The sequence below is a fragment of the Canis lupus genome, chromosome 26, assembly GCF_011100685.1.
Source record: "Canis lupus familiaris isolate Mischka breed German Shepherd chromosome 26, alternate assembly UU_Cfam_GSD_1.0, whole genome shotgun sequence".
Lineage (NCBI taxonomy): Eukaryota > Metazoa > Chordata > Mammalia > Carnivora > Canidae > Canis > Canis lupus.
In genome coordinates this window covers 8,453,626-8,481,304 of record NC_049247.1, presented here as the reverse complement: position 1 = coordinate 8,481,304, position 27,679 = coordinate 8,453,626, and the positions used below count along the sequence as shown (strand labels likewise).

At 41.9% G+C, this 27,679-nt stretch overlaps 1 protein-coding gene across 2 annotated transcripts; it reads left to right on the top strand.

Moving 5' to 3' along the window:
• Window positions 1–215: 215 nt before the first annotated feature.
• Window positions 216–24,573, top strand: ANAPC7 (anaphase promoting complex subunit 7). 2 transcript variants are annotated; one of them, XM_038575038.1, is made up of 11 exons: window positions 216–415; window positions 5,023–5,209; window positions 9,508–9,627; window positions 12,977–13,088; window positions 13,545–13,698; window positions 14,657–14,799; window positions 16,764–16,881; window positions 17,398–17,594; window positions 20,652–20,876; window positions 21,942–22,092; window positions 23,715–24,573. In XM_038575038.1, the coding sequence occupies exons 1-11, from the start codon at window positions 216–218 to the stop codon at window positions 23,902–23,904; spliced, it is 1,797 nt and encodes a 598-aa protein (XP_038430966.1). In that variant the 3' UTR covers window positions 23,905–24,573. The 2 variants fall into 2 exon arrangements, with proteins under 2 accessions (XP_038430966.1, XP_038430967.1); XM_038575039.1 differs by having other exon boundaries at window positions 277–415; window positions 4,998–5,209.
• Window positions 24,574–27,679: the final 3,106 nt, after the last annotated feature.

Genomic DNA, 27,679 nt, shown 5'->3' with positions numbered 1-27,679 from the left:
TCAATAAATTTTGCAGGTTAGAATGATGACGTAACTTGTTAAAACAAAATAAACCAAAATCAACCTCAAAACCAAATCATTCCTCTTCATAAGGGTGCCTGGGGAAGGAACGGAGTTGTTTTGTTTGGTGGGTTTTTTTTTTTTTTTTTTTTTTTTTTGCTCAGGCACTTCAGTAGTTGCCTATCTTCCTGGGGGCGGTGCCACTTGTGGACCCCATGGGCCCCGGTGAGACCGCCATTTTGGAGTCTTCCCTAAGGAGCTTCTACCGGCTTTTCGCGCCGCTGCCGCCGCTGCCCGCGGCTTTGCCGGGCAGGATGAATGTGATAGACCACGTGCGAGACATGGCGGCCGCGGGGCTGCACTCTAACGTGCGGCTTCTCAGCAGCTTGTTACTTACAATGAGTAATAACAACCCGTGAGTTGAGGCGGGGAGCGGCCTGGGGCTGAGGAGAAGGCGGCGCCGGTTTGGGAGCGGGAGTTGCGGGGGCCTGGGAACTGGCGGGAAGGAGCGAACGCGGGCCTCAGCGGAGGTTTCGGGGCCAGCGACCGCATCGTCGGGCGGAGCCCATCTAGGAACACAAAGTGGAGTTGACTCGATCTCTGCGCTGTACCAGACGCTGGGATGAGCTCCCTGAGGGAGATGTGGCGAGCGGCTGCTTCGAGAAATGGAAGGCGGAGGCCCTGAGGGCGAGCCTGGCTGGGGTTTCCCGAAAGTTGGGAGCGGAGGGTTTCCCGAGGCACCTGTCGCCGGGCACAGCGACTGTCACTTCGCTGGGCTGACTCCTCCCTTCCCGGCTCTCTTCCCAGCTCTTTCCCATATTCTCGCTCGCCGCAGCTCCAACAGGCCTGGTCTTACACCTTCGTCCCCCATCCGAGATGGAATTTTTTCCCCTTGAGTGTGTTAGAAGGATCCACGTTCTGGCCTCTAAAACGGGAGACTCCTCTGATGAATGGAAGTGGCGCCCTTGTAAGGACACGCAGTGCCTCTTTCTGGTTTTCAGAGTCGTTTCTTGAGCCGTTGGACGGATAACAGCACCAGGGCCGTTTCCATCCTTGAGTGCGCGTTGCTCCCCTGCTTGCATTCATCCACTGTACTTACATTAAAATTGCTTCCCGTGGCCTCCGAGGCCAAACATTTTTCTCATCTCATGCCCTCGGCTAACTGTACTTCAGCCTTGCAGGCAGTTTTTTTCTGTTACTTGAACCCACCAGGCTCCTCCTTAACTCAGGGGTTCGCATTTGCTGTTTCACTTGGAGCCCTCAGGTCAGAGATCTGTATCCTCAGTCAGGTTTCAGCTCACATCTCCCCTCCTGGGGAACAGCTTCTGTAACCGTCAGAATTGTCCCATACCCTCACTATTCTATCCCTTTGCCCTGTTTTACATTCTGCATCACTCTTTTTAAATTGAGATATAATTGACGTATTTCAGGTGTGCAACATAAAGACTTGATAATTGTATCCTTATATTGTGAAAAGATCACCACAATAAGTCTAGTTAACATCCATCACCACATGGTTAATTTTTTTTTTCCCTTGTGGTGAGAAGTTTTAAAGACTTTATTTTCCTTTATTTACTTAAGAGAGACAGCGCAGGGGAGGAGCAAAGGGGGAGAGAGACACTCAGAAGCTGCACTGAACGCAGAGTCCACCTGCGTGCCAATGTCACAACCCCTGAGATCATAACCAGGGTGGAAATCCACAGACTGATGTCCAACCAACTTAGCCAGCCACCCATGTGCCCCAGAACTTTTTTAAGATCAGTATTCTGCATCACTTAACACCTAAGGAGGTCAGCACAGTGCCTGTGTGCAGTGAGCACTCATGTGTTTATTGAATGTGCTAAGGAAGTCTGTACAACCTTAAGAAGGTAAAACTGCCCAAATTCACACATTTGGTAATTGGGGGAGCCACCATGTCTAGGCTTCAGTCCTCTGACTAAAATTTTCAGACTGACCTACCACAGTCTACTCCTTCTAAGTGGCATAATCGAATTTTCTACTCAGGGTGGACCCATTTGCATTTGGCCTACTCTAGAAACTGTCTAAGTCAGAAAGGAAAAGTCCCTTAAGTGCCTGTAATGTAGTTGCTGGTCTCTTTTATTTCCATTAGTGTGCTTCTGGACCTCACTACGTGAGAACCATCATTTCACCACCATCCACTTAGTGTTGACAGTGAGGAGCCCTGGTTTCTTTCAGCCTTCTGTGTTTATTCTGGAGCCTTTCAGTTGGTTTTCAGTGATTGGCCAAGGCACACTTTCCATCATTGGGAATTTATGCACCAGTTAGTCATTATTCTTGGTTCTTGAGGATGTTACAGGATAGTTTGAAGCAGTTTAATCCTCTGACTCAGCTTAGCCCATATGTCTTTCTATTAGATTAAACTGACAGTTTCTTAGCTTCAGGGAGGTCAGCTTAAATCCTGACCTTTACCATGTTTTTTTTTTTTTTTTTTTTAAGATTTTATTTATTTATTCATGAGATACAGACAGGCAGAGACACAGGCAGAGGGAGAAGCAGGCTCTGTGCAGGGAGCCTGATGTGGGACTCCATCCTAGGACTGTGGGATCATGCCCGAGCTGAAGGCAGACACTCATTTGCTGAGCCACCCAGGCGTCCCTTTACCATGTATTATTAAATGTTCTTATTGAATTGACACCATACATGGTAAGAAAAATTAAAACAGTATGGAAGAGTTATGCACATAAGTGTTGTCCCTGAATCTTGAACCACACCCCACCATTTCCATTTTCCAGAGGCAACAATCATTACCAGTTTCTCATGCATCATTCCAAAGATAATTTATGGCTGCATAAGTAGGCATGTGTTACAATATATAAATATCTGAATGCTTCCTAGGAGTGTAGTAGTATTTTCTACCAAACCTTATTTCTCAGTAAATACAAAGAATCTCAGTTGGAAGAAATCTTAGTTATCTGGACTATATCTTTAGTCCTTGAATTTTCTTTGTAATTTTATACTTTATATTTAATGTTCAGACTAGCTATCTTTTTTAAGATTTAAAAATAAGATAAAACTGACATACTATTAAAGAATACATTTCTGTGGTTTTGAGCATCTTCACAGACTTGTACAACCATCACCACTTTCTATTCCAAACATTTTCATTATCCCCAAAAGAAACCCCATATCTATTAGTAAGCACCCTTAATACCATTTCCTCCAGCCCCTGGCAACACTAATCTCTGGTACCTATTCATGAATATCCTTCATTTGTTGACAGATTAACTGTTTACAGATTTGACTGCTTTTATTTTAAATGGCTAAAGCTTTGACCTGTAAATTTGACATGTAAATTCCTCTTAATTTGGCAGGAGTCCGGGCAGAGGGTGTGTGTGTGTGTGAGAAATTGAAGATTAAAAATAGATGAGTTTCCTATTAAGAATGGTGGCCAGGGCAGCCCTGGTGGCTCAGTGGTTTAGCACCGCCTTTGGCCCAGGGCCTGATCCTGGAGACCCGGGAGTTCCACATCCAGCTCCTGGCATGGGGACTGCTTCTCCCTCTGCCTCTCTCTCTCTCTCTCTCTCTCTCTCTCTCTCTCTCATGAATAAATAAATAAAAAATCTTAAAAAAAAAAAAAAAAAAGAACGGTGGCCAGCTTGTAGGCAGTTAAATTGCTTGCGAACAATGTTCAATGTCAATGAAAATGTTTTTAAAAAATACTGATTCATTTGCACTGTCCTTAAACCCCTGAGACTCAAGGAAGTAAAAATTCTTCTAGTGTGGGGATCCCTGGGTGGCTCAGCGGTTTAGCGCCTGCCTTTGGCCCAGGGTGCAATCCTGGAGTCCCGGGATCGAGTCCCGCATCGGGCTCCCGGCATGGAGCCTGCTTCTCCCTCCTCTGTGTCTCTGCCTCTCTCTCTCTCTCTCTCTCTCTATCATAAATAAATCTTTAAAAAAATTTAAAAATTCTTCTAGTGTTAGTAAAGTTTACTTTTGTATGTAGAATTAAAAAAAAAATGGTGGGGGGGGGGCAGCCCGGTGGCTCAGTGGTTTGGCACCACCTTTGGTCCAGGGGTGGATCCTAGAGATGGGGGATCGAGTCCCACGTCGGGCTCCCTGTGTGGAGTCTGCTTCTCCCTCTGCCTGTGTGTGTCTCTGTCTCTCTCTCTCTCTCTCTGTGTGTCTCTCATGAATAAATAAATAAAATCTTAAAAAAAAAAAACTTCCCTCAAATGAGGCTAATCCTCTTTCTATCCCACTCTTATCCCATTGGCTTATCCTATTCCCATACTTCAGTTTTCAGGTTTTTAATATTCCTATCTTCAGTATTTGAAGTATTCAGTTGCTCTGAAACCTCTTTTTGTTCAGCACTTTTCTAAAAGTGTTTCATAGTGGTGAGGTTTCATTTTTCCAGATTCTTCAACACTTCTTTGATAGTATTGGTTAAGTCATTGTGATTTCTGTCCTTTGTCTATATTGTAAAAATTGGTGTTAATAAAAGAAAATATGGATACATATCAAACTATTAAATTAAGAGGGCTTGTGGGGGTTACGTAGGTGGCTCAGCTCAGTTGGTTAAGTGTCCAACTCTGGATTTCAGCTCAGGTTGTGATCTCATGATTGTGAGATTGAGCCCTGCACCAGGATTAAGATTCTCTCCTCTCTTTTCCCCCCACTGATCCTACTTGAGCTCTTGCTCTTGCTCTCTCAAAAAAAAAAAAATAAGATGGTTTAGACTGAAGAAGGGGAGGGGAAGATGTAGAACATTTTTCTTTGTATATCTGTATATTGTTGAATTTGATTTAGAAGTATCATTGCATTTATAGTAAATAAAGGAGAAAAGCATATTAAAACGGCAATTTAAAGCAGTTGCCTGGAAGTGTTGACCATATTAACATAGAATACAATTCTCATGCTTCTCATTTTAGGGACTAGGTATGATGACAGTTGTAAACTCATTACATAAGACTTTATGCTAGGCTTATGTGGTTACTAAGGAGGATGTTCTATCTAACATTTCAAAATAACCCATGTAGGGGGTATATTTTCTTTGTTTTCTAGTGAGTTATTCTCCCCATCTCAGAAGTACCAGCTTTTGGTGTATCATGCAGATTCTCTCTTTCATGATAAGGAATATCGGAATGCTGTGAGTAAGTATACCATGGCTTTACAGCAGAAGAAAGCCCTAAGTAAAACTTCAAAAGTGAGACCTTCAACTGGTAATTCTGCATCTACTCCACAAAGTCAGGTAAATGGAGTTGGAAGTGTTATTTATTTGTTTTTTGGAGAATGAGAGACTAGAAGAATTTATAAGACTGCTGATTAGATGTAGAAGATGGAAAAATAAAAAGTAATTTTAAAAGGGAGCTGAATGGGCAGCCCGGGTGGCTCAGTGGTTTAGCACTGCCTTCAGCCCAGGGCCTGATCCTGGAGACCTGGGATCGAGTCCCACATCGGGCTCCCTGTATGGAGCCTTCTTCTCCCTCTGCCTGTGTCTCTGCCTCTCTCTGTGTCTCTCATGAATAAATAACTTAAATCTTTTTTTAAAAAAATGTAACTCAGTTATAAGGATTTTGGGTACCTAGGGAACTTTATGGGAAATAAGAATTCTTGCAGTTTCAGTAGCTTGATAATTAAGTAAATGAAGGACAAAATTGTAATTTCGCAGCATCCTCCAATTTGACAGTCCTCCACTTGCTAGAAATTAACCCTAATAGACTCACAGAAGGTTTGCAGGGTATATAACATAACTAAGGCTGCTTATTGCAGCAGTTTGTAATGGTAAGAAACTAGAAACCTAAGTGTTCCATCAGTAGGGTCTAGTTAAATTAGAGCATAGCCATAAGAGGAAATGTGATGAAACTATTACTGAGATGAAAAATGAGAGAGGGTTGCACATGCTGATTCAGAAAGAACTATATATATTAGTAAGGAAAATAAGATTTGAAGACGTATTTCAATGCTTTCTTTTTAAAGGAGATAGTTTATAGATATATAAATATATCCTGGTATATGCCTAACATACACATATGGGTAATATGCATGAAATATTTTGTGTGTTAGAAGGAAAGCAATTTATTTTTTTTAAGATTTATTCACTCACTCACTCATTCATTCATGAGAGAGAGGCAGGCAGAGACACAAGCAAGCTCTATGCAGGGAGTCTGACGTGGGACTTGATCCTGAAACTCCAGGATCACACCCTGGGCCAAAGGCAGGCGCTTAACCGCGGAGCCACTGAGGGATCCCCAAAGGAAAGCAATTTAACAGTGGAAAGCTTTAGGAAGAGGGAAACTTCTCACCTTGCAGTTTGAACCTCTCTTTAAGTTTAAACTATGTGCATGGGGTAGCCCTGGTGGCGCAGTGGTTTAGCGCCGCCTGCAGCTCACGGTGTGATCCCGGAGACCCGGGATCGAGTCCCACGTCAGGCTCCCTGCATGGAGCCTGCTTCTCCCTCTGCCTGTCTCTGCCTCTCTCTCTGTTTCTCATGAATAAATAAATAAAATATTAAAAAAAAAAACTATGTGCATGCTACATTTAAAAGGAATGTTAATAAAGATATAAATAAGTAAAATGAAAGGAATGTCAGTGGAATAAACAGGGAGTGAAATTATAAGTCAGGTTTTTCTGCTTTGTATTTTCTCACATTTTGAAAAAAGACATATTAATGTAGTTTTTTAAGCCTCTAGATTTTCATCTCATTTTCTCTTTATGCTTTGTTTGTTTGTTATTAATGAGCTGATTGCCAGGATTTTCTGTTTTCTTTATCTTATTTAAAGATGTATATATTTGAGAGACAGAAAGTGAGAATGAAGGGAGGGGCAGAGGGAGACAAGCAGACTCTCTGCTGAGTGGTAAGCCTGATGCAGGGCTTTTTTTCAGAACCCTGAGATCAGGGCAGCCCCGGTGGCTCAGCGGTTTAGCGCCGCCTGCAGCCCAGGGTGTGATCCTGGAGACCCTGGATCGAGTCCCACATCAGGCTCCCTGCATGAAGCCTGCTTCTCCCTTTGCTTGTTTCTCTGCCTCTAGCTCTCCTCTCTGTGTATTCTCATGAATAAATAAATAAAATCTTAAAAAAAAAACAACCCTGAAATCATGACCTGAGCCAAAATCAAGACCCACTGAGCCACCCAGGTGCCCCTATTTTATATTTTTAAAGTACTCTCTATACCCAATGTGGGGCTCAAACTCATAACCCCAAGATCAAGAACTGCATGCTCCACCAAATGAGCCAGCCAGACACCCCAGGATTTTCACTGTTTTCTTTCTTTCTTTCTTTCTTTTTAATTTATTTATTTATGATAGTCACACAGAGAGAGAGAGAGAGAGAGAGAGAGAGAGAGAGAAAGGCAGAGACATAGGCAGAGGGAGAAGCAGGCTCCATGCACCGGGAGCCCGATGTGGGATTCGATCCCGGGTCTCCAGGATCGCGCCCTGGGCCAAAGGCAGGCACTAAACCGCTGCGCCACCCAGGGATCCCTGTTTTCTTTTTTTTTTTTAAGATTCTATTTCTTAAAAAAAAAAAAAAAAAAAAAAAAAAGATTCTATTTCTTTATTCATGAGAGACAGAGAGAGAGAGAGAGGCAGAGACACAGGTAGAGGGAGAAGCAGGCTCCATGCAGGGAGCCTGACGTGGGACTCGATCCCGGGTCTCCAGGATCAGGCCCTGGGCTGAAGGTGGCACTAAACCACTGAGCCACCTGGGCTGCCCTGTTTTCTGATACTGAATGGAAGTCATGTATATTATCCATGTAGAGTCATTCATAGAAGTAGATAACTTTTTGAGTACTCAGTATGTCAAGCACCGTGCTAAACCTTTTAATTAAATACATGTAATCTTTAAGGAATTTTTTTTGACCTTACATTTAAAAAATTTTTTTATTTTAAGTTTTTGTTTAATTCCAGTTAGTTACCATATAGTATCATGTTAGTTTCAGGTATACAATATAGTAATTCATCATTTGTGTACTCCATAAGACTCATTGCCTATTTAACCCACCTTCTCACCTCCCTCCCCTCTGGTAGATGTCAGTTTGTTCTCTATAATTAATCTTTAAGGAATCTAAAAAAAAATTAATATACAATGTCACAAAATTGTGCAACTATCACTACCGTTTTAGTACATTTTTATCACCTTAGAAAATTCTGAGGCCTTTATCTCCTCAGCATCTGGAAATTACTGTCCCTCTGTCTCTATGGACTTGCCTGTTCTGGACATTTCATTGGAATGGAATCATACAATATGTGACCTTTTGTGTCTGTGTTCTTTTACTTTATTTTTTAAGATTTTATTTATTTATGAGAGACACACAGAGAGAGAGAGAGAGAGAGAGAGAGGCAGAGACATAGGCAGAGAGAGAAGCAGGCTCTCTGGAGGGAGCCCAATGCGATCCCAAGACTCCAGGATCACGCCCTGGGCCAAAGGCAGATACTCTACCACTGAGCCACCCAGGTGTCCCTGTCTTCTTTTACTTTAGCATAATGTTTCAAGTTTGATTCATGGTATAGTATGAATCAGTTCTTTGTTTCCTTTTTATTGCCGAATAATATTCCATGTATGGCGTGTCTAGCTGACTAAGTCGGTTAAGCATCTGCCATGGCTTGGGTTATGATTTCAGGGTCCTGGGATCAAACTCCCCCTCCCCCCTATCAGCAGGGGAGTCTGCTTCTCCCTTTTTTTTTTTTTTTAATTTTATTTTAAAGATTTTATTTATTTATTCATAGAGACGCAGAGAGTGAGAGGGGCAGAGACACAGGCAGAGGGAGAAGCAGGCCCCACGCAGAGAGCCTGACGTGGGACTCGATCCAGGGTCTCCAGGATCATGCCCTGGCTGCAGGCGGCGCTAAACCGCTGCGCCACCAGGGCTGCCCTGCTTTTCCCTTTAACTCTGCCTTTCCTCCCCACTCGTGCTGGCTCTCTCAGATAAATAAGTCTTTTAAAAGTATTCCACTGTATGGATATGCTATATTTTATGTATTCATTAGTTGACAGACAGTGCTTCCACTTTTTGTCTATCAATAATGTTGGTGTGAACATTTGTGTGCAGGTAATTTTGTTTGTTTTGTTTTTAAGTAGGCTCCATGCTGGGCATGGAGGCTAACACGGGGCTTAAACTCATGACCCTGAGAGCAAGACCCGCACTGAAATCAAGAGTCAGACACTTAGCCAACTGAGCCACCCAGGCACCTGAACATTTGTGTGTAGGTTTTGTATGGACATAGTTTTTCAGTTTTCTTTCTTTCTCAAAGATCTTATTTATTTGACAGAGTAAGTGAACGAACATGAGCCAGGGGGTGGAGCATGGAGAGGAGAAGCAGGTTCCCTACTAAGCAGGGAGTCTGAAGTGGGACTCCATCCCAGGGCCTGGGTTCATGACCTGAGCTGAAGGCACACGCCTAACTGCCACCCAGGTGCCTGGTTTTCAGTTCCCTTGGCTGTATGTACAGGAGCAGAATTGCTGGGTCATATGCTAACTTTATAACATTTTAAAGAACTGCCATATTGTTGAAGTAGTATTTTGAAGAGATGTCTTCATTGCTTCTTAGTGTCTTCCATCTGAGATTGAAGTGAAATACAAAATGGCTGAATGTTATACAATGCTAAAACAAGATAAAGATGCCATTGCTATTCTTGATGGGATCCCTTCAAGACAGAGAACTCCCAAAGTAAGTTGCATTAACAATTTGTTACATAATATTCTATCTGGTCCTTCCAACCTACTTCCTCCATGTTTTCTCCATGCCTTAGGGAGTCCATCTGAACATTTTACTCTTGACTCACTTTGTTCCCTGTTAATGGAGTGGATGAGATTCAGAGAGATAAGAATTACTTTCTTATGAAACCCTGAAAATTCAACTGATGAAAATGGTAGCTGGAGAATACAACAAGTGCTATTCTTTGGTATTTCTTACCTTAGGAAATAATAATTTGCAAATGCTTCTAGGTAGCAATAGTATTTTTTTTAGAACCTCATGTTTTGCTTTCTGTAGGTATCCCCATTTAATAATGTGAATGAGTTTATTAATCCCTTTGTTTTAAAAATCCAAGGTTGCAAGATCTTTATATACTTATTTGTATATAGAATATATAGTTGTGTTTGATTTGGCAGTATAATCTATAGAACACCTTCAGCTAAAATCAAGAGATCTGGTATCTTGTCTGAGTTTAGGGCATATAAGCTGTGAATTGTGTAGTGTGAACTTGGGCAAGTTACCAATCTGAACTTTACTTTTTTTTTTTAATTTGTAAAATGAGGTTAATAATACTTTGCTGACTTTGGAAAAATAAAGTTTATATATGAAAGAATACTTTTTAAAATATCATTCCTTAAGGAGTATTATATTGGGTATCTTTGATTACAGTTTGTTTTGAAGTCCAGTTTAGAAGAACCATGAGAATCCTTGCTCTTAGTATTGAATTTACATCAGTAGTTAATATTCTAACATATACTTTCATGTTACCTGTCTTCCTCACTTCATTGAAGAACTGTTCTGTGCAACTTATGCTTAACAATGATGAGTAATTTTATATGTAAGATATCTGTGTACATCCTCCTGCCATAAGGAATCTAAGCAGTGATATATTAGGTTTTTTTCACCTAAGTGTTGCTGAGTTTTAAAAGTAACCAATCAAACTTGATGAAAATGTGTTTAAGCATCTGTTTATATTGAGGATTTATTTACTATTTTCTGAGTTTTCTAAAAACTAAGCTATTTCCTCAGTTTATTTTATGCTGTTAAAAACATTTGGAAGCATATTATAGACTAACTTGTCTCATAATAAGTTTGGCTGCTATATACTAAATTGTTTTCTAATACTGTATGAAAGTCTTACCCCAAGTACATTTTTTTTTTTTTTTTTTTGTATATGTGAAGAGTGTCTTCCTTTTGGAAGAAGATGCCATTTTGATTATAAACTTTGAATGATACCTTTTCCTTCTCTTATTGGAAATATACCACAATTTACTCAATAACTTGAGGGTTGGGGACATTTTTTGAAAATGAGTAATAGCAAATAAGCTCAACCTTGTGATATCCAACACTTTGGGGTCATTTTAAGAGAGACTAGAGGATTCCACATTTGTCAGGAGTACATATCCTTCATTCTATAGAGCTGTTGTAGCCAGGAACAAACAAAGATGTGTGCCTCAAACATAAACCTATAATATTTACAGTTTTTCTTTCTTGTCCGTTAGGGAGTTAACTGGCTTCTCAGTCTGTGTAATGGACAAGGAAGTGAGTCAAAATACGTCTAAATGAACGTCTGTTAATGTATGGTAAACACCACCACACATTTCTTCACATTTTAAAGGAAAATTCCAGTGTGAGATTATTATAACTTGGTAAATCTTCAACTTTTAAGAGTAAACATATTGACATACAATTTCTCACTCAGTTTCAAGAGAAAGATGACTGCTTGTGTTTATAACTGGTAGAGTGTGGCCTTGTGATGTTCCCAAGTAAGGATCTGTTTTAAAATAATTGACTTTCTGATAGGTAATACTCAAAACTCATTTGTTCGAAGTGACAGGTGGTTAAAGGGAATTTTAATATTTGTTGAGACAGATGGTCAGTCATAGTTTGTTAAAAACAAGCAGTCAAGAAAGAATCTTAAATTTAACCTTTTATTCTTTTCAAGTGTTGACATTAATACTGGAGTTTTCCTTTAAGTATTTTCTTTTGCATTTTCAACATAGCCTAAAATGGAAAAGCTGAGGCCAAATAAAGTTTTATTTCTAGTATTTCATTATTTCATTACTTGAATCATCAGTATGGATTAATGCCATACAGATTGTTTTATATACGTAAGTCATAATGGAACAGATGTTCTTCATCTTCAGAGCCACTCAAGTAAATATCTGGCATATGAGGCTACAAATAACTGGAGAGATTGGGGATTGGCTTTTTTGTGTGTGTTCTCACATTGACTGCTTCCTTAGGCAAACACTGCTCTGTTCAAGATCTATTAATTTTAAATTGTAATGTTCCTTTTTTCTCTCTGTACTATTAAGAAGATCATTTATTTTTCCCTGTAACTTCTACGTTCTTTGGAACTTTTAGGTTTTCTCAAATTATCCTTGTTGCGTTTTTAGAAAGGGTTATTTTAAAAGAGCTCTACTGAGTCACATACTTGAATTGTGCTAAAAAATGCATTTATTGGATTTAAATGCTGTAGCTGATCTCTGGATCATTGTACCTCTAGAGGTCAATTGGGGTTGATTTTTGTAGCATTACTTTGATGTGTCCATGCTTTCAGAGTTAGAAAGGCTAGAGTTTAGCAGCTAGAATAATTGTCAGAGAAAAGCCAAGTATTTAACTCTTTGTTGTTTCTTTTTTTGGGGAAATTTATCTGATTTTTCTTAACAAACATTGTTAAGAATTCCTCATTTCCTTATGTCTTGATATTAATTGCATTTAAAATATGTCAACTTGAGCACTTCTAGGGTAGTTCATCTTCTGTCTTAAGAGCAAGAAAAAATGAAGGTAATTAGAATTCTGTAACATTTCTTTTTCCCTTTTTTTTTTTTTTTAAGATTTTATTTATTTATTCATGAGAGACACACACAGAGAGGCAGACACAGGCAGAGGGAGAAGCAGGCTCCATGCAGGGAGCCCAGTGCGGGACTCAATCCCGGGACTCCAGGATTACGCCCTGGGCTGAAGGCAGGTGCTAAACTGCTAAGCCACCCAGGGATCCCCTGTAACATTTCTTAAATACTATTCCCATTTCCAAAGGCAGCATCTTTGGTACAGATAGTATGGGGCCTTTTGGTTGGGTAAGTGAGAGGAATTTGACTTTCCTCTTAGAGATGGGAGGACATAGGAAAAGCGAAGGAAGTAATTTCCTGTTTGGTTTGAAGAATGGGATTGGTCTTTATTTTCACATGGCTGTGGGTAGTTTCCAGTAAAAAGTAGAAGCGTAGCTGGTAATAAAAAATCAGGACTTAATTGGTGGTGAGATATTTTCTTTGCAATATACACTTATCTTACTGTCTTTTGTTTTTGTTTATTACAGATAAACATGATGCTGGCAAACCTGTATAAGAAGGCTGGTCAGGAGCGCCCTTCAGTCACCAGCTATAAGGAAGTGCTGAGGCAGTGCCCGTTGGCCCTCGATGCCATACTAGGTGCAGATCATTCTTAGCCTGTGTCTATGCATTGTTACTTTCTGAGGTGATAGTTGCACTCTTTACTTTACATTAGAATTTTGTACTCTTTACATTAGAATTTGTACATGCCAGGGCACCTGGCTGGCTCAGTCAGAAGAGCTTGCGACTCTTGATCTCACAGCATGAGTTCAAGCCCCTTGTTAGGTGTAGAGATTACTAAAAAAGTAAAGTTTAAAAAAAAAAAAATTGCCAGTGCCTAACTTCCAGAGAGTGATTCATGATTCAGTAAATTACTGTTTTGTATTTTTAACAGATCAAGAAATGTTAAACTATGGTTGTTTTGTCATCCGCATCTTGCTTAGAATAGGGATAGAATTATCTTGTAGCCAAAGGGAAGTGTAGCCTATTGCTTCTTGCATTGTGGAAGAGGGATGCTATGCCTCACCTCATTTTTCTTGTTTTCTGTTGGATTAGGTTTGCTTTCCCTTTCTGTAAAAGGTGCAGAGGTGGCATCGATGACAATGAACGTGATCCAGACTGTGCCTAACTTGGATTGGCTCTCTGTGTGGATCAAAGCATATGCTTTTGTGCACACTGGTGACAACTCGAGAGCAATCAATACTATCTGGTGAGAGCCAAAAAAGTTAATTCAGTGTTCTTGAGGCCCTTTGTATGGAGGTCTGATGTATCTAAATTAGCAAAATAGAAATATGAGATGTTTATCTCTCAGCCTGTTGTCCTCAGGCTTGCTTTTTAGTCTCTTAATGTACCTAACGATACTAAGGGTAATAATCTCTGCTGTGAGGACCTGTTAAATGTAAACTTTGACTAAGTTCAGCTCTGTATTTGCAAAAGTGATAACCCTTGCAAAGCTGGCTGCCTTAGTTGTCATGCTTGAACCTGGAAGAACATCTTTTTGAATGTCCCAGAAGCATAGATTGCAGCATCTGACCTGGGTTGCCTCTTTAGAACTGGGATTTTCTTTTCTAGTCAGGTAAAGTCCAAGGATAAGGGACTGAGTTTTTTGTTCTGTAAAATCATTTGGTTGAGTAATAAGTAGCAGTCACTTTTGAATGACATTACATTTAGGGATCCCTAGGTGGCGCAGCGGTTTGGCGCCTGCCTTTGGCCTAGGGCGCGATCCTGGAGACCCAGGATCGAATCCCACATCGGGCTCCCGGTGCATGGAGCCTGCTTCTCCCTCTGCCTGTGTCTCTGCCTCTCTCTCTCTCTGTGACTATCATAAATAAATAAAATTTAAAAAAAAAAAAAAAAAAAAAAAAAAAGAATGACATTACATTTAGCACCATGTTGTCCTCTGAAAACCTGCAACCAGAAAGTTCTTTCTGGGTAATGACAGAGATTTCTGCTTCATTCTGTATATTGGCTTTGTTATCCTCTGTAACTTTCTTTAAATCATAAGCTCAGAAAAAGAAAAGCTAGTCTATACAGTTTATTTGAAAAGTTTCTTATTATGAAAAATGTTAAATATACACAAAAGAAAATAGTGCTTATATACCTGTCATTGAGATTCTGAAATTAAGAGGATTCATAATACATGTTAAACAATGTTTAATATTTTGAAGTTCACTAGAGAAAAAGTCCTTATTGCGAGATAACGTGGACCTGTTGGGAAGCTTAGCAGATCTGTACTTTAGAGCTGGAGACAATAAAAACTCTGTCCTCAAGTTTGAACAGGCACAGATGTTGGATCCTTATCTGATAAAAGGTAAGTAATTTTTGAAGCATGGTGGAAGTGGCTGTAGTGGGGAGGATCAGAAAAGAAAGGGAGAGGGGATCCCTGGGTGGCTCAGTGGTTTGGCGCCTGCCTTTGGCCCAGGGAGTGATCCTGGAGTCCCAGGATCAAGTCCCGCGTCGGGCTCCCGACATGGAGCCTGCCTCTCCCTCCTCCTGTGTCTCTGCCTCTCTCTCTCTCTCTCTGTCTATCATAAATCTTTAAAAAAAAAAAAAAAAAAGAAAAGAAAGGGAGACAATATACCATAATACTCTAATACCATTTTTCATAGAACTATTGTGAAACTTATTTCAGTAGCCTTTTACTTTTTTTAGGTCCTAATACGTGCCTCTTAACACTTGAGTAATTCCATTTTAAGCAGTTGTTTTTGCTTGAATTCAAGTGTCATCTCCAGGCAGATCATTATTTGGCTCTTTTTCTTTTGGGAGGAGTGATAGCCCTTCCTTATGATTTATAAATTTATGGTGTGCCTGACAGAATTTGGATGGCATCCCCAAAACCATAATATCCTTTTAGGGGATTTAGTTTTACTGTGACCTTAGTATACTTAAAAGCAAGTAAGTGAACAGGCATTAAGAGAGGACTGAGGTGATTAAAGGAAGTAATTAGGAATTAACAACAACACAAAATCCTTGATCTCAAAGATTGTAACTGAAGAGGTGAGCCATAGGGACTTCCAAAGGATGAGTATCCAGTGACTGGCAGTGAGTGTGGGAAGGTATTGATAGGCTGAAATCTGCTTATAAAGTCCTAAAAGAAGCCATGAGAAAAATATGGCCTGTTGACAGTTTTTAGTCCTGTAGACTCTTAAGGCTACAGAGCAGGGAGATGAGAAAACAGATGCAGAAAGATGAAATTGTTTGCTCAACGTCTCCCTCCTGCCCAGTGCTTATTTCTCCTCTCAGTTGCCTGTGCCCATGATGAAAATGGTGTATTAGAAATACTAGTCTGGCAGTAGTTAGCAGCTTGGAGTTGAAAGCTCAGGCCGAGTTTAGGGGCCAGCAGAGTATTGCAGTGATCTTGGCAAGAGAGACGTTTTCCTGGGAGTCTGAAGAGATAACAAGGAATGAGGGAGATGGTGGTAAGAGATGGGTGACAGCAAGCAGGGACCCTTTTATAGAACACAAGTAAGAATAAGCAGAGTAAGGGTGATCTTAAATCCGCTGGGCCAGAAAGAACTAGATGCTTTTTCTGGAATAAGCTACTTTTTCTGAGACTAACTGCATATTAAGTGTGCACTCTTGAAGAAAAGAACTTATTTGATGCCTTTTTTGGGCTTTTTCTGGTTATGAGTTAGGATAACTGCACATCATGTCACAGGTTATAGGGACAAACAGTTCCCAAAGATAATTGGCTTTCAAAATTGTGAGTTGTAGGTTCTTCTACTCTTTTGCTTTTTAAACTTTTTGGATGTTTTGTCTTTTTAATGGTCTTTTTTTTTTTTTTTTTTTTAAGATTTATTTATTTATTTGAGAAAGAGATCAAGTGCTAGCAAGCCAGCATGGGGGTGGGGCAGAGGGTGAGGGAGATTCTCAGGCAGACTCCCCTCCCCTTTGGGTACAGAGCACAATGTGGGGCTTGATCTCATGACCACAGGAGACAAAATCAAGAGTCAGATGCCCAACCAACTGAGCTGTCCAGGTGCTCCTTTAATAGCCCTATTGTAGGAAAGTGTGAATGCTGGTGGGAGGAGCTCATGATTGTGGAAAGGGCCCAGACCATGCTGGAACTGAGGCTTGAGTGGGGGTTCTGATGAAGGCTCTTGCTCTCTTTTTTTTATGCACCGGGAGCCTGATGTGGGATTCGATCCTGGGTCTCCAGGATCGCGCCCTGGGCCAAAGGCAGGCGCCAAACCGCTGCGCCACCCAGGGATCCCAGGCTCTTGCTCTTTTAATAAAGGACACCTGCTGCTTTTTAAAAATCCTCTTCCTTTCCAGGAATGGATGTATATGGCTACCTCCTGGCAAGAGAAGGGCGGCTAGAGGATGTGGAGAATCTTGGCTGCCGCCTTTTCAATATTTCTGATCAGCATGCAGAACCCTGGGTGGTCTCTGGGTATGTTTATGCGTTCTCTTTTCTCTCCAGTTTTCAGTACATTCTTTGGGAAATTGATAGCATATAGGTTGAAAACACAGATTGAAAAGATAATCAGATTCAGATCAAGGTCTTTGACTTTGGACACATTAGTTACCTTTCTTAGTCTCTTTTCTCAGATTTTCATGGAGTAAATATCAGTTGAGATAGTGCATTGTGCTCAGCACTGGAAGCCATCATTGAAGGCCAGAAGCTGCTGCTTTGTTATTTATCATGGCTTTGCAAATTCTCTGAATATCTCTCACATGTAACATATCCAGATACCAGATTTTTTTCCCTTCCATATCAAATTTCCCCTTAAAAATACTTAGATTTTTCTGCTTTTGCGACTTGTGCCCCTCCCCATACCCCGCTAATATCTCAAGTTAAAGCTGTAAGTGTGGTTTGTAATAAGAATCATATAGAGGGCCTTCTCTTTGGTTTTGAATGAAGTTTCTTTATTTTCTCTCAGGTAATGTTTCATTTTTTTTTCTCCAGGTGTCATAGTTTTTATAGCAAACGCTACTCCCGGGCCCTGTATTTAGGAGCCAAGGCCATTCAGCTGAACAGTAATAGTGTTCAAGCCTTGCTACTTAAGGGAGCAGCACTTAGAAACATGGGCAGAGTCCAAGAAGCAATAATCCACTTTCGGGAGGCTATACGGCTTGCACCTTGTCGTTTAGATTGCTATGAAGGTAAGATGAAAAATAGAGATGAATGTATGATCTATAGGTATGTAGCATTAACACTCAGATGGAAGGTTTTAGTTTTTTTGAGAGAGAGCACATGTGCTCATGGGCGGGGAGGGAGGACAGAGAGGGAGAGGGAGAAATCTTAGGTAGACTCCACACACAGTACAAGGTTTGATCTCATGACCCTGAGGTTATGACCTGAGCCTAAATCAAGAGTTGGATGCTTAACTGACTGAGCCACCCAGGTGCCCTCAGATGGAAGGTTTTGTTAGGCCAGCAGTTCCCAAACTCTGTTATGTGTTATAGTCGTCTGGGAGTACTTTTAAAAATCCTGATGCCAGTTCATTCCAGTATTATGTAAATCAGAATATTGCAGTTGGGAGATAGGCACCAGTATTTTTTGAAGAGACCGGGTAATGCTAATGTGTGGACAAGTTTGGGAATTGCTGCATTAGGCATTTAAAAATCACTTAAGGCTTTCCTGGATCTTCAGAATATATTTTTTTCATTCTCTTTTCCTGGCTTTTGGTGAGGGAGTAGTTGGTAGGGTTTTTTTGTCCTGTTTTAGTTCTCAAACATGGCCCACTCCTTAATGTGAATCTGTGCTGGCACTCTGCTGGATTGCTTGCTTATGTCTTTCTTCTTTTTAGCAGTTGTTTTACCTCGGGCTAGAAATACTACTCTTAGGGTAACTTCATATCCATATGACAGTATTGATTGTGGGAACTAGTCAGTTCATTTTGACCTCCTGAGTGGGCATGATCAGGGTCAAACTTTGTTTTGTTAAGTACTATTTTAAGTTCCTGTGAACTGACCCTAGGAGTTCAAAGGAGCCGTGCCAGCTTCAGCAACATTTGGTGACTCAGTCACAGATGTTAAAATAGATCTTATAAGATGCAGTTCCTCCAAAGCATATTTTTATAAGAATTTAAAAATAAACTCAGGAGTCTAGGAGTGACTTGCTCTTAACAGGAAGAGGAGTTCAGATTTGAGAAAATTTGGAAGTGAGGGTAAAGAACAAATCTTAGATAGAGAACTATGCATATTGTGGATTTGTTCGTAAAGCCAAAGGCAGACACTTAACCAACTGAGCCACCCAGGCGCCCTCCAGATTAAATTTTTGATCCTGAAGCATAACTTCTTAGCCTCTCAGCTGCTTTTATCATGGTGTTCCTTTCTGGTGCATGCCTGTTTCACAAGAGCCCAGGAATGCAGTTGAATAATGACTCTACAGTGCTTAGACAGAGGATGGTTAGAGGCATTGGGGTGGAGGACTTTCCCCAGCCCAGTGAGGCTTCATGGGCTGCCTGCACTCAAGCTACCATTTGGAGTTTTGAATCAGGGTAACTGTGCTCTCTGGTGCTTCTTGTAACCTTCAGCTGAGCTTCTTTATTGGTGGAGGCACTGGATTAGTGAAGAGCATTCTTTCCATTGCCTTTGAACTTCCAGCGAGGGCTTTAGCAGGGAAATAAAACTGCTCAATAAGTAGTTGCAAACAACCATATTCTGAGTCCAGCATATTGGCCTAAAGAGTTAGGGAATTTCTAGTTAAGTAACCATTGTTATGTGCATATATATTATAAACGCTGCTGAGGTGGAGGAGTACGCAGAGAAAATCTGCCAGGGTTGTGTGGGTTTGGGGTTTAAGCTGTTTTTCTGTTTTGATGAGAGCTTTGTGTCAAAAAGTACTTCCTCTGTTCTCAAGTTCTTGGCAAGAAGAATTGAGAGTTGACTGAAATGTCCCCAGAGGACATCTTGTTGTGGGTATGATAAGAGGCAGGAGCTGCCAGTCTTTATGTACTTATTAGTGCATCTGATGGAGCATTTTCCATCTAGGTTAGGGAAACATCAGCAAATGTCTTTTGAGATAACTTTTTATTTTTTATTTTTTAAGATTTTATTTATTCATAGAGACAGAGACAGAGAGAGGCAGAGGCACAGGCAGAGGGAGAAGCAGGCACCATACAGAGAGCCTGACGTGGGACTCGATCCGGGGTCTCCAGGATCACGCCCTGGGCTGCAGGCAGCGCTAAACCGCTGCGCCACCGGGGCTGCCCGAGATAACTTTTATGTGTGTTTATTTTTTATTTTATTTTTTCATGATAGTCACAGAGAGAGAGAGGCAGAGACATAGGCAGAGGGAGAAGCATGCTCCATTCACCAGGAGACCAATGTGGGACTCAATCCTGGGTCTCCAGGATCGCGTCCTGAGCCGAAGGCAGGCGCCAAATCGCTGCGCCACCCAAGGATCCCCAACTTTTTTTTTTTTTTTTTTTTATTAATTTTTTTATTTATTTATGATAGTCACAGAGAGAGAGAGAGAGGCAGAGACAAAGGCAGAGGGAGAAGCAGGCTCCATGCACCGGGAGCCCGACGTGGGATTCGATCCCGGGTCTCCAGGATCGCGCCCTGGGCCAAAGGCAGGCGCCAAACCGCTGCGCCACCCAGGGATCCCGGATCCCCAACTTTTATGTTTAAAATGAAAAGTTGTCATTTCACCTTAGGTTGCTCCCTAAGTCCATTAGTAGAAACTACACTAAACTAGTAGTTTTGTAGAACTGGACATTCACTTGGAATTGTAGGAGCTCTCCCACGCAGCTCCCAAATGTGCAGAAAAGCTGCACATATCTTTAGTTCTAGGACTAAAGGGGACTGAACACAACCGGAAACTAAAGGGGACTGAACACAACCAGAAATTAGTTTGTTAGGAGGCAGTGGAACTTTGTTTTGTTAATATCTCTATCTCAAGGAATGATTAGGGTCATCTTTGTTGCTCTAACATCCACCCTGAGCTGCCTACTTGCTTCATTTTACTTATGCATGTTTGTTTCCTTTGCTAACTAAAGGTGCCTTTGCAGCACATGCAGCCTTTTTCACGTCCCTGAAGTGCTCTGGGGAAGAGCATTTCTTACTCCATCAACATGCTCTCCAGTTAATATCAGTTTTCCCCTGGCCTGCCCTTTCTCTGAAGCTTTGAAGGTTTGCAATTTGGAAGGCTGTCCGGGTGGAAGCATTGCTTAGAATGGTAATGTGGTTGAACTTTCTGTTCTATTTTTTCAGGTCTCATTGAATGTTACTTAGCTTCAAACAGTATTCGTGAAGCAATGGTAATGGCTAACAACGTTTACAAAACTCTAGGAGCAAATGCACAGACCCTTACCCTTTTAGCTACTGTTTGTCTTGAAGACCCAGTGACACAGGAAAAAGCCAAAACTTTATTAGATAAAGCCCTGACCCAAAGGCCGGATTACATTAAGGCTGTGGTGAAAAAAGCAGAACTACTTAGTAAGTGTATCTTATTTACTTCCCTTTTTTGTTAATTGTATTAAACCTGGTGTCATTTGGATTTCCTCGTCCTAGCTGGTTATAGATAACCAGGCATGTGTGTGCCTTTTACAGTAGGTTTGAGCCCATGTGAATTGGTTTATATTTAGCACAACCAAATGTAGCTATCTTAGACTGACTTGGATTGGCACTACTCTTTGAGTGGTTCAAACCAGCTATACTTGGTTCGTACCTGTTTAGCTCACTTTCATCTGTTTTGGTTGTCCTGTACTAGTTTGGCCTGAATAGAACTAGTTTTAGCCGGCTAGAACTGTTTTTCAGTCCATCTGAATTTGCTTATGATTTTCCTTTTAGCTTTGGTGTTTTTAGTCCTGATTCATGATGAAGTCCTGGGTTTGGGCTAGTTTGGAAAATAAAATGCATTTTGGCTTTTTATTTGAACTTAGGTTAAGAGTATATTTTAAAAAATCAGAACTCAAGCTGCACATTTCTTTTCTTTTTTGTTTTTTTAAGATTGTAATTATGGGCAGCCTGGGTGGCTCAGTGGTTTAGCGCCGCCTTCAGCCCAGGGCCTGATCCTGGAGACCTGGGATCGAGTCCCATGTGTCGGGCTCCCTGAATGAGCCTGCTTCTTCCTCTGCCTGTGTCTCTGCCTCTGTGTGTGTGTGTGTGTGTGTGTGTGTGTGTCTTTCATGAATAAATAAAATCTTAATAAAAAAAAAAAGATTGTATTTATTAGAAGCAGAGGGAGAGGGAAAAGCAGGCTCCCTGCTGAGCAGGCAGCCCAATGTGGGGCCTGATCCCAGACTGGGATCATGACCTAATGCGAAGGAAGACGCTTAACCATCTGAGCCACCTAAACACCACTCAAGCTGAACATTTCTTAATGGAATAAGAATTCATAGGAGCTTATTCTTATTTCCTGCCATACCACTGTTCTCTTAAGGACATCTACAAAGAGATTATTAGATTGTGAGTGTTGTGGTTTTGTGTATATGATTTGGGATGGGAGTGTATTTTCAAAATGTTGTGTAAGAAGGAAAATGAGGATCTTTTTCTTTGCAGGCAGAGAGCAGAAATATGAAGATGGAATTGCTTTGCTGAGGAACGCACTAGCTAATCAGAGTGACTGTGTCCTGCATCGGATCCTAGGAGATTTCCTTGTAGCTGTCAATGAGTATCAGGAGGCAATGGACCAATATAGTATAGCACTAAGGTAGGCACTTAGCCTCCCATGGGGGGGAAGGTCAATGAGGGGAAGACGAGGCAGGGAACTGTGTAACAGGAGTTCTGGAAACATACACGTTTGTGCCCATGATTGAAAAGAGTAATTATAGTAATGATTAGAAGAGTTATTTGTGAGCTCATATCTTAAAGAAATTTCATAAAGTATATTATAAGTAACATTAAAAAACTGTTTCACTCATAACCAGCCCATATCACTATATCATCTGTTTTCATTTGTGTAGATCATATTCCTGGTCTTGCCCACACATAAACATATTTTTATAGGGTATATGTAGTATATATTTTATATTCTGCTTTTTCAAATCAAAGTATTGTAAGTACTTTCCCATGTTTCTACCTACTGTAGTAAAGAACCTAAGCTCTGAAGTTTGAATATTACTTTCACCTGTTATCTCGGGCAAGTTACAAGTTTCCATGTCTATATCTACCTTAATAGGTATTGAATGATTCCATGAGGATTAAATTATTATTCCGTGTAAAGCTCTTAGTGGTGTGCCTGGTACATAGTAAATACTAAATAAATAGTGATATTCTTACTGTTTAATATAGAAGTGATTTCTTTGAGGGTTGTCTGTGTGTCTGGAAGGTTACGGTGAAGGCCTGTCTCTAATTGAGTCTGTTCGCATCCATTTACTTATTCAGCAGTTGAGCATCTGGCATCTCAGTAACCACTGCGTATGCTGTGATTCCGAAAGCTCTCAGTCTCAGGCATGTAGACTGGATGATGCCACATAATAATAAATACAGTTCTTTCTAGCAGTCTCTAGAAAGCAAAGTGGGAGTCCCAAGGGTGGGGAGCCCTGGGTGTGGGTGAGAGCCGTATGGAGGGTTTCAGAGAAGAGCTTACGAATCAATCTGCAGTTGTGTAAGTAGGAACAGAGGACCCATTAGAGGTTAAATTTGCTAGCGATTGGACACCTCCTGGCCTTGATAATAATTACAGGGGCAGGAGGAAGAATTGCTTAGAAGCCAAGCTAAATGTTCTTGAGCCTCTGAACTTTGGGGTTTGGGGCATGTATTAGGACTCTTAGGTGCTAAACTTGAATGCCTGGGTAGGGGTAGCTTTGGGTCCTGGAGTCTAACCTAGTAGTTGACAAATGTGTTCCATGGTAAGCATGATAATTTTGCTTGACTACTGAAATGCTGATATGGTTAATTATATCATAAAAACATGAATCAACTTCACTCACAGAAAAATATTTTTTTGTAACTTTGTAGCTTAAAAATCCGACGCTGTTAAATTACATTTGAATTTGTCTATTAATGATTGTTTGCTGGTTTTTCATTTGTGTTACCTAGTATCTTCTTCTAGCAGAATGCTGGGGTAATAAGTTTGAAAATGTATAAGAAATATGTGGAGAAAAACTCAAATTGAGAATGCTAAAAATTAGGACAAGATACCTTTTTTCACTTCTAGTGGTGGAGTCCCTCGATCCTGCCTGTGGAACCAGAGTTGTTTGGAGAGGCCAGGCATTAGCAGTTTCTCTGTGACTGGGTGGTCATTTCACTGCTGTGCCAGGGAGATGACGCATCAGCCAGCAAGAAGCAAGGCAGAGATTCAGGCCTCTCCTTTGTTTTGTTGTCCCCTAGTTTGGACCCCAATGACCAGAAGTCTCTAGAGGGGATGCAGAAGATGGAGAAGGAGGAGAGTCCCACGGATGCCACTCAGGAGGAGGATGTGGACGACATGGAAGGGAGTGGGGAAGAAGGGGACCTGGAGGGCAGCGACAGTGAGGCGGCCCAGTGGGCTGACCAGGAGCAGTGGTTCGGCATGCAGTGAGGCAGGCGGCAGCTCTGTGGCCACACTGGCCTGCCCTGCTCTGAGCACTTCCGTGGACCGGAGGAGCCCGCTCTCTGGGAGGACAATGATTCCGCATGTAATTGCAGCAGGGGTCTCTACCTCTTGCTCCATATTTCTAGTAGTGAATTCATTTTTAAAAACTGAGCCTGACCAACCTTCCATATATCTCTGTCCTCCCCTGCTCCAGTCAGGGAGGATCGAGTGAGCTCTCTGGGAGGCCTGCAGATGTGCCAGGGCTTCTTGGGACAGAGTGCTTTTTATATAACTAATTTCTAAATCTGAAGCTTGAGGAATAGACAGTGTTTTGTCTGTGACATTGTGGGTGAGTTTAAAGGAGTGATCTGTCACACAGCAAGAGTGTCCTCTCCCATGTCAGACAGCAGCATGGGCTGGCCCTTTCAGAGAGGGTTTCCTGTTCCGGAAATCATCATCCTGAGCTGTCCAAACTTCCTTAGTAACCTGCTCCCTTCTGCAATGTTAGTAATGCCTTAAGCTGACAATTGCTATTTTGCAGAACAATTTTCCTATTTGCTAATCTGGTAACTTGCCTATGAGCCTGGGCCGGATCTGAGAAACAGGTGTGACCTAGAGCATGAACAGAGGCACACCTGGGGTAATTAACTAATAAAACTGTTTTTTGTACAGTAATGGTGTTGGGTTGATCAGAATGGAAACCCTGTATAGATTCTTACCTTTTTTTGGGTCTCTGATTCACAATGCATTGATTCAGCCCCAGAATTATTTGCCATAAATATACTTCCTTTCTTCCCAGAGTGTTGGGAGGCAGGAGGATTGGGAACTTGGGATAACACTGAGCTGGTTCATCTGTTTGCATTTTTGATTGATTAAATTCCCCTGGGGGAGAGCATCTTTGGCCTGATTATGGCTGGTTCTGCCCAGTTTTGTCAAGGGCACTAAACAAGTCTGGTTTCAGCATTCTGTCACAGGGTCAGCAGGGGGCGCAATCCCTGGGCTTCGTGCTGGGAGATTTCACCTACCCTCTTCCCCCTTGTTTTGTTTTTTTTTTGTTCCCCCTTGTTTCTTAAGATGCCATGCTTTTCACTATATCCTTAATTTGGAGGTGAAGGTGGGGAGAATGGCATATTTAACCTCAAAATCTCACTAAAAATTACACAAAAGTGGTACAAAATGTGATTTTGATATAATTGGAAAGTTCTGTCCAAAAGTGTAAAAAAACAATGGAAGTGTGCAGTATTTTAGGAGCTTGGAACACCTGATAACTACAACTTCAAATGGGCAAAAATTTTCAAGTATCTTTCGGTATGAGACGCAAAGCCTGGGCAGCACCGTGTGATCAGCAGTGTTTAAAGAGCCCAGCTAGCAGTTGGGGTCATTCCCAGATGAGCATACTGCCGGGAGGACACCGCTTGTGGGCCTCGTTGCTTCCTCTGGATATAGCTTCATGGCCTCGGGTTCTTCTCAGCAGCCATTATCAGTCACTGCACTGGGGGAAAAAAAAAAGGTGAAACCTCTTTGCCATTCCCCTGGCTTGGGGAGGAAGCCTAGCCACACCCAGCCTACATGTTGCTGCATGCCAGGCTTGTCACTATTACCCCTAAGATGCTTGTGGGGTCATGATGTGCCTTGGGGCCCAGGCCCTGTGTATTACCTTCTGTCAGCACCAGCATGTTTCTCCCCTTTCCTGGGCTGGTGCTCAGCCCTCTGCTAGCCTCTGGATCATCCCAGGCCCCTCCATCCCAGCAACATCCTGGGCTGGATCCATCTGACTCCTCCCACTACAACTGTAGCATATCTACCCTGACGGTGATATGGTCACAACCGGGTTTTAGGAGGCAACTGAAGCTACATTTTTAGAGCACCTGATGTAGAATTGAAGACACTTGATTTACGTCAGAGATTGAGAGGAGTATGATTTGAAGGGTGCTGAAGATCTCACCTGGCTTTGCTGCTTATCACTTGGTCTCACAAAAAAACCTCAAGGACAGGGAGCCCCAGGAAGCAGGGACAGAATCAGGCTGGTCAGTTCTCTGGCTGTCCCATTGAGCCATCTCCTAGGAGAGAAGCATCTTGACAAGGAAGGGGCTCCCAAGTGCCTACAGTCACCACAGGTACTCTCTGGTGTCTGAAGTTTCACACACCAATAAGGAAGGGAATGTTTTCACTTCTTACTATCCTTTACCCTCAGCTGTTTCCAGTTTGTTTATAGCAGCAGTTTGGAATCAGGTTAGATTCTTTAAAACTCCATGCTCCCCCCACTTCAGAGCTACAGATCAGGGGCCAGGTAGTTTGGTTCTGTGGCCTGAGCTCCCATAACTTCTGGGCTGAGGGTGGAATAAGCCCATAAGGAGTTCAGTATGGTGCCCATTGTGTATTCCATTACCATTAACGGTATATGCCAGACTGCCAGTTTTTCCATCAGGAATTGGGGACTGGTGGTAACACTCTGAAGCCTTCTTGCCTTTTTCTCCTGGAGATCCTAAAGCTAAGAAGGCAGGCAGGGTCCTAAGAAAGGGTGTTCCCTGCCCTCTCGCTTGGGTCTTCACACTCTGAATCCTTACTGTGTGCCAGGGACCTAGCAGATAGGGCCCCTACTGGGTTGATGTCAGAAGCTCTCCTTGCCAGCCTTAGCTTGGGAACCATGCTTCTGCCAGTGAGTTCTTCATCAGAATGAGACCAGGTTTTGCCAAAATCTGTAATTCTCACATTTCAACATGCTTTTTAATGATACAGATTACCAGGCACAGCATCAAACCTGAATCCAAATCCAGGGCCCAGGCCCAGGAGTCTACATCTTCAATCACCTCCCACCTTGATTTTGTATTCTGATGCAGGTATTTCATAGTCTAGATATTGAGAAACCTGTGGGAGGGGATTTGAGGGTCCTAAAGACTATATAGGCTTGACCCCAGAAGGCCTGTGGGGGCCTCACTGTACAGCTGTCTGACCAGGTCTTCTGAGGCCATGCGCAGGACCTGCTTGACCAGCCCTGAGGCCAAAGGCACTGCCTGCTGCATGGTGACTGCATTCTCTGTTGGCTACAGGCAGTGAGGCCTGACTTGACAAGCACCTCACCATGGCCTCTGGGGACCATGGCCTTGGCCATGCCAGCCAGGAATCCCTGGCACTGGGAGGGCCCGTTGAGGTAAGTGCCTCTCTAAGGTTTTCCACTTTTCTTTGGAGCTCTCTGCCATGGGGCAGTGGATGGTGGTGGTGGGGGTGGTGCACCAGCCATCAATTTCCCTCTTGGGGCACAATAAGAGGCTTCTTTTGTCTAGATGCTTCTGAGCTGCTCAGGTGGCATCACTAGACAGGGCCAGGGTGTATGGGGTTTTTCCAGATTACCGTGGAAGATGTCAGGTGTTGACAACACAGAGTATGTCCTTTATTTCACAAATCACACAGTATCAGCAACACCAGGAACAAGCCAGAAAGCCTACAAGTCTGTCTCCTTAGCAGCCATTAAAACAGTTTAAAAATAAAAGTACCCTCATGCATTGTTGGTGGGGAAGTAAAATGATACAGCCACTGTGGAAAACAGTCTGGCAGTTCTTCAAAAGTTTAAACAATTACCTTATGACCCAGCAATTCCACTCCTGGGTACATAGCCAAAAGAATTGAAGCAGGTTCTTCAACAGATACGTGAACACCCTTGTTCATAGCAACGTTATTCACAACAGTGAAAAGATGAAAACAACCCAAGTGTTTATTGTTGGATGAATGGATGGATAAAATGATTATATATATATATATATATATACACACAACACACACA

Excerpts from the sequence above, each read along its gene's own strand:
- ANAPC7 (XM_038575038.1), top strand. The coding sequence starts at position 216 with ATGGGCCCCGGTGAGACCGCCATTTTGGAGTCTTCCCTAAGGAGCTTC. Across the intron at positions 5,210-9,507 it reads CATCTACTCCACAAAGTCAG|TGTCTTCCATCTGAGATTGA; the intron begins GTAAATGGAGTT and ends ATTGCTTCTTAG. Across the intron at positions 9,628-12,976 it reads CAAGACAGAGAACTCCCAAA|ATAAACATGATGCTGGCAAA; the intron begins GTAAGTTGCATT and ends TGTTTATTACAG.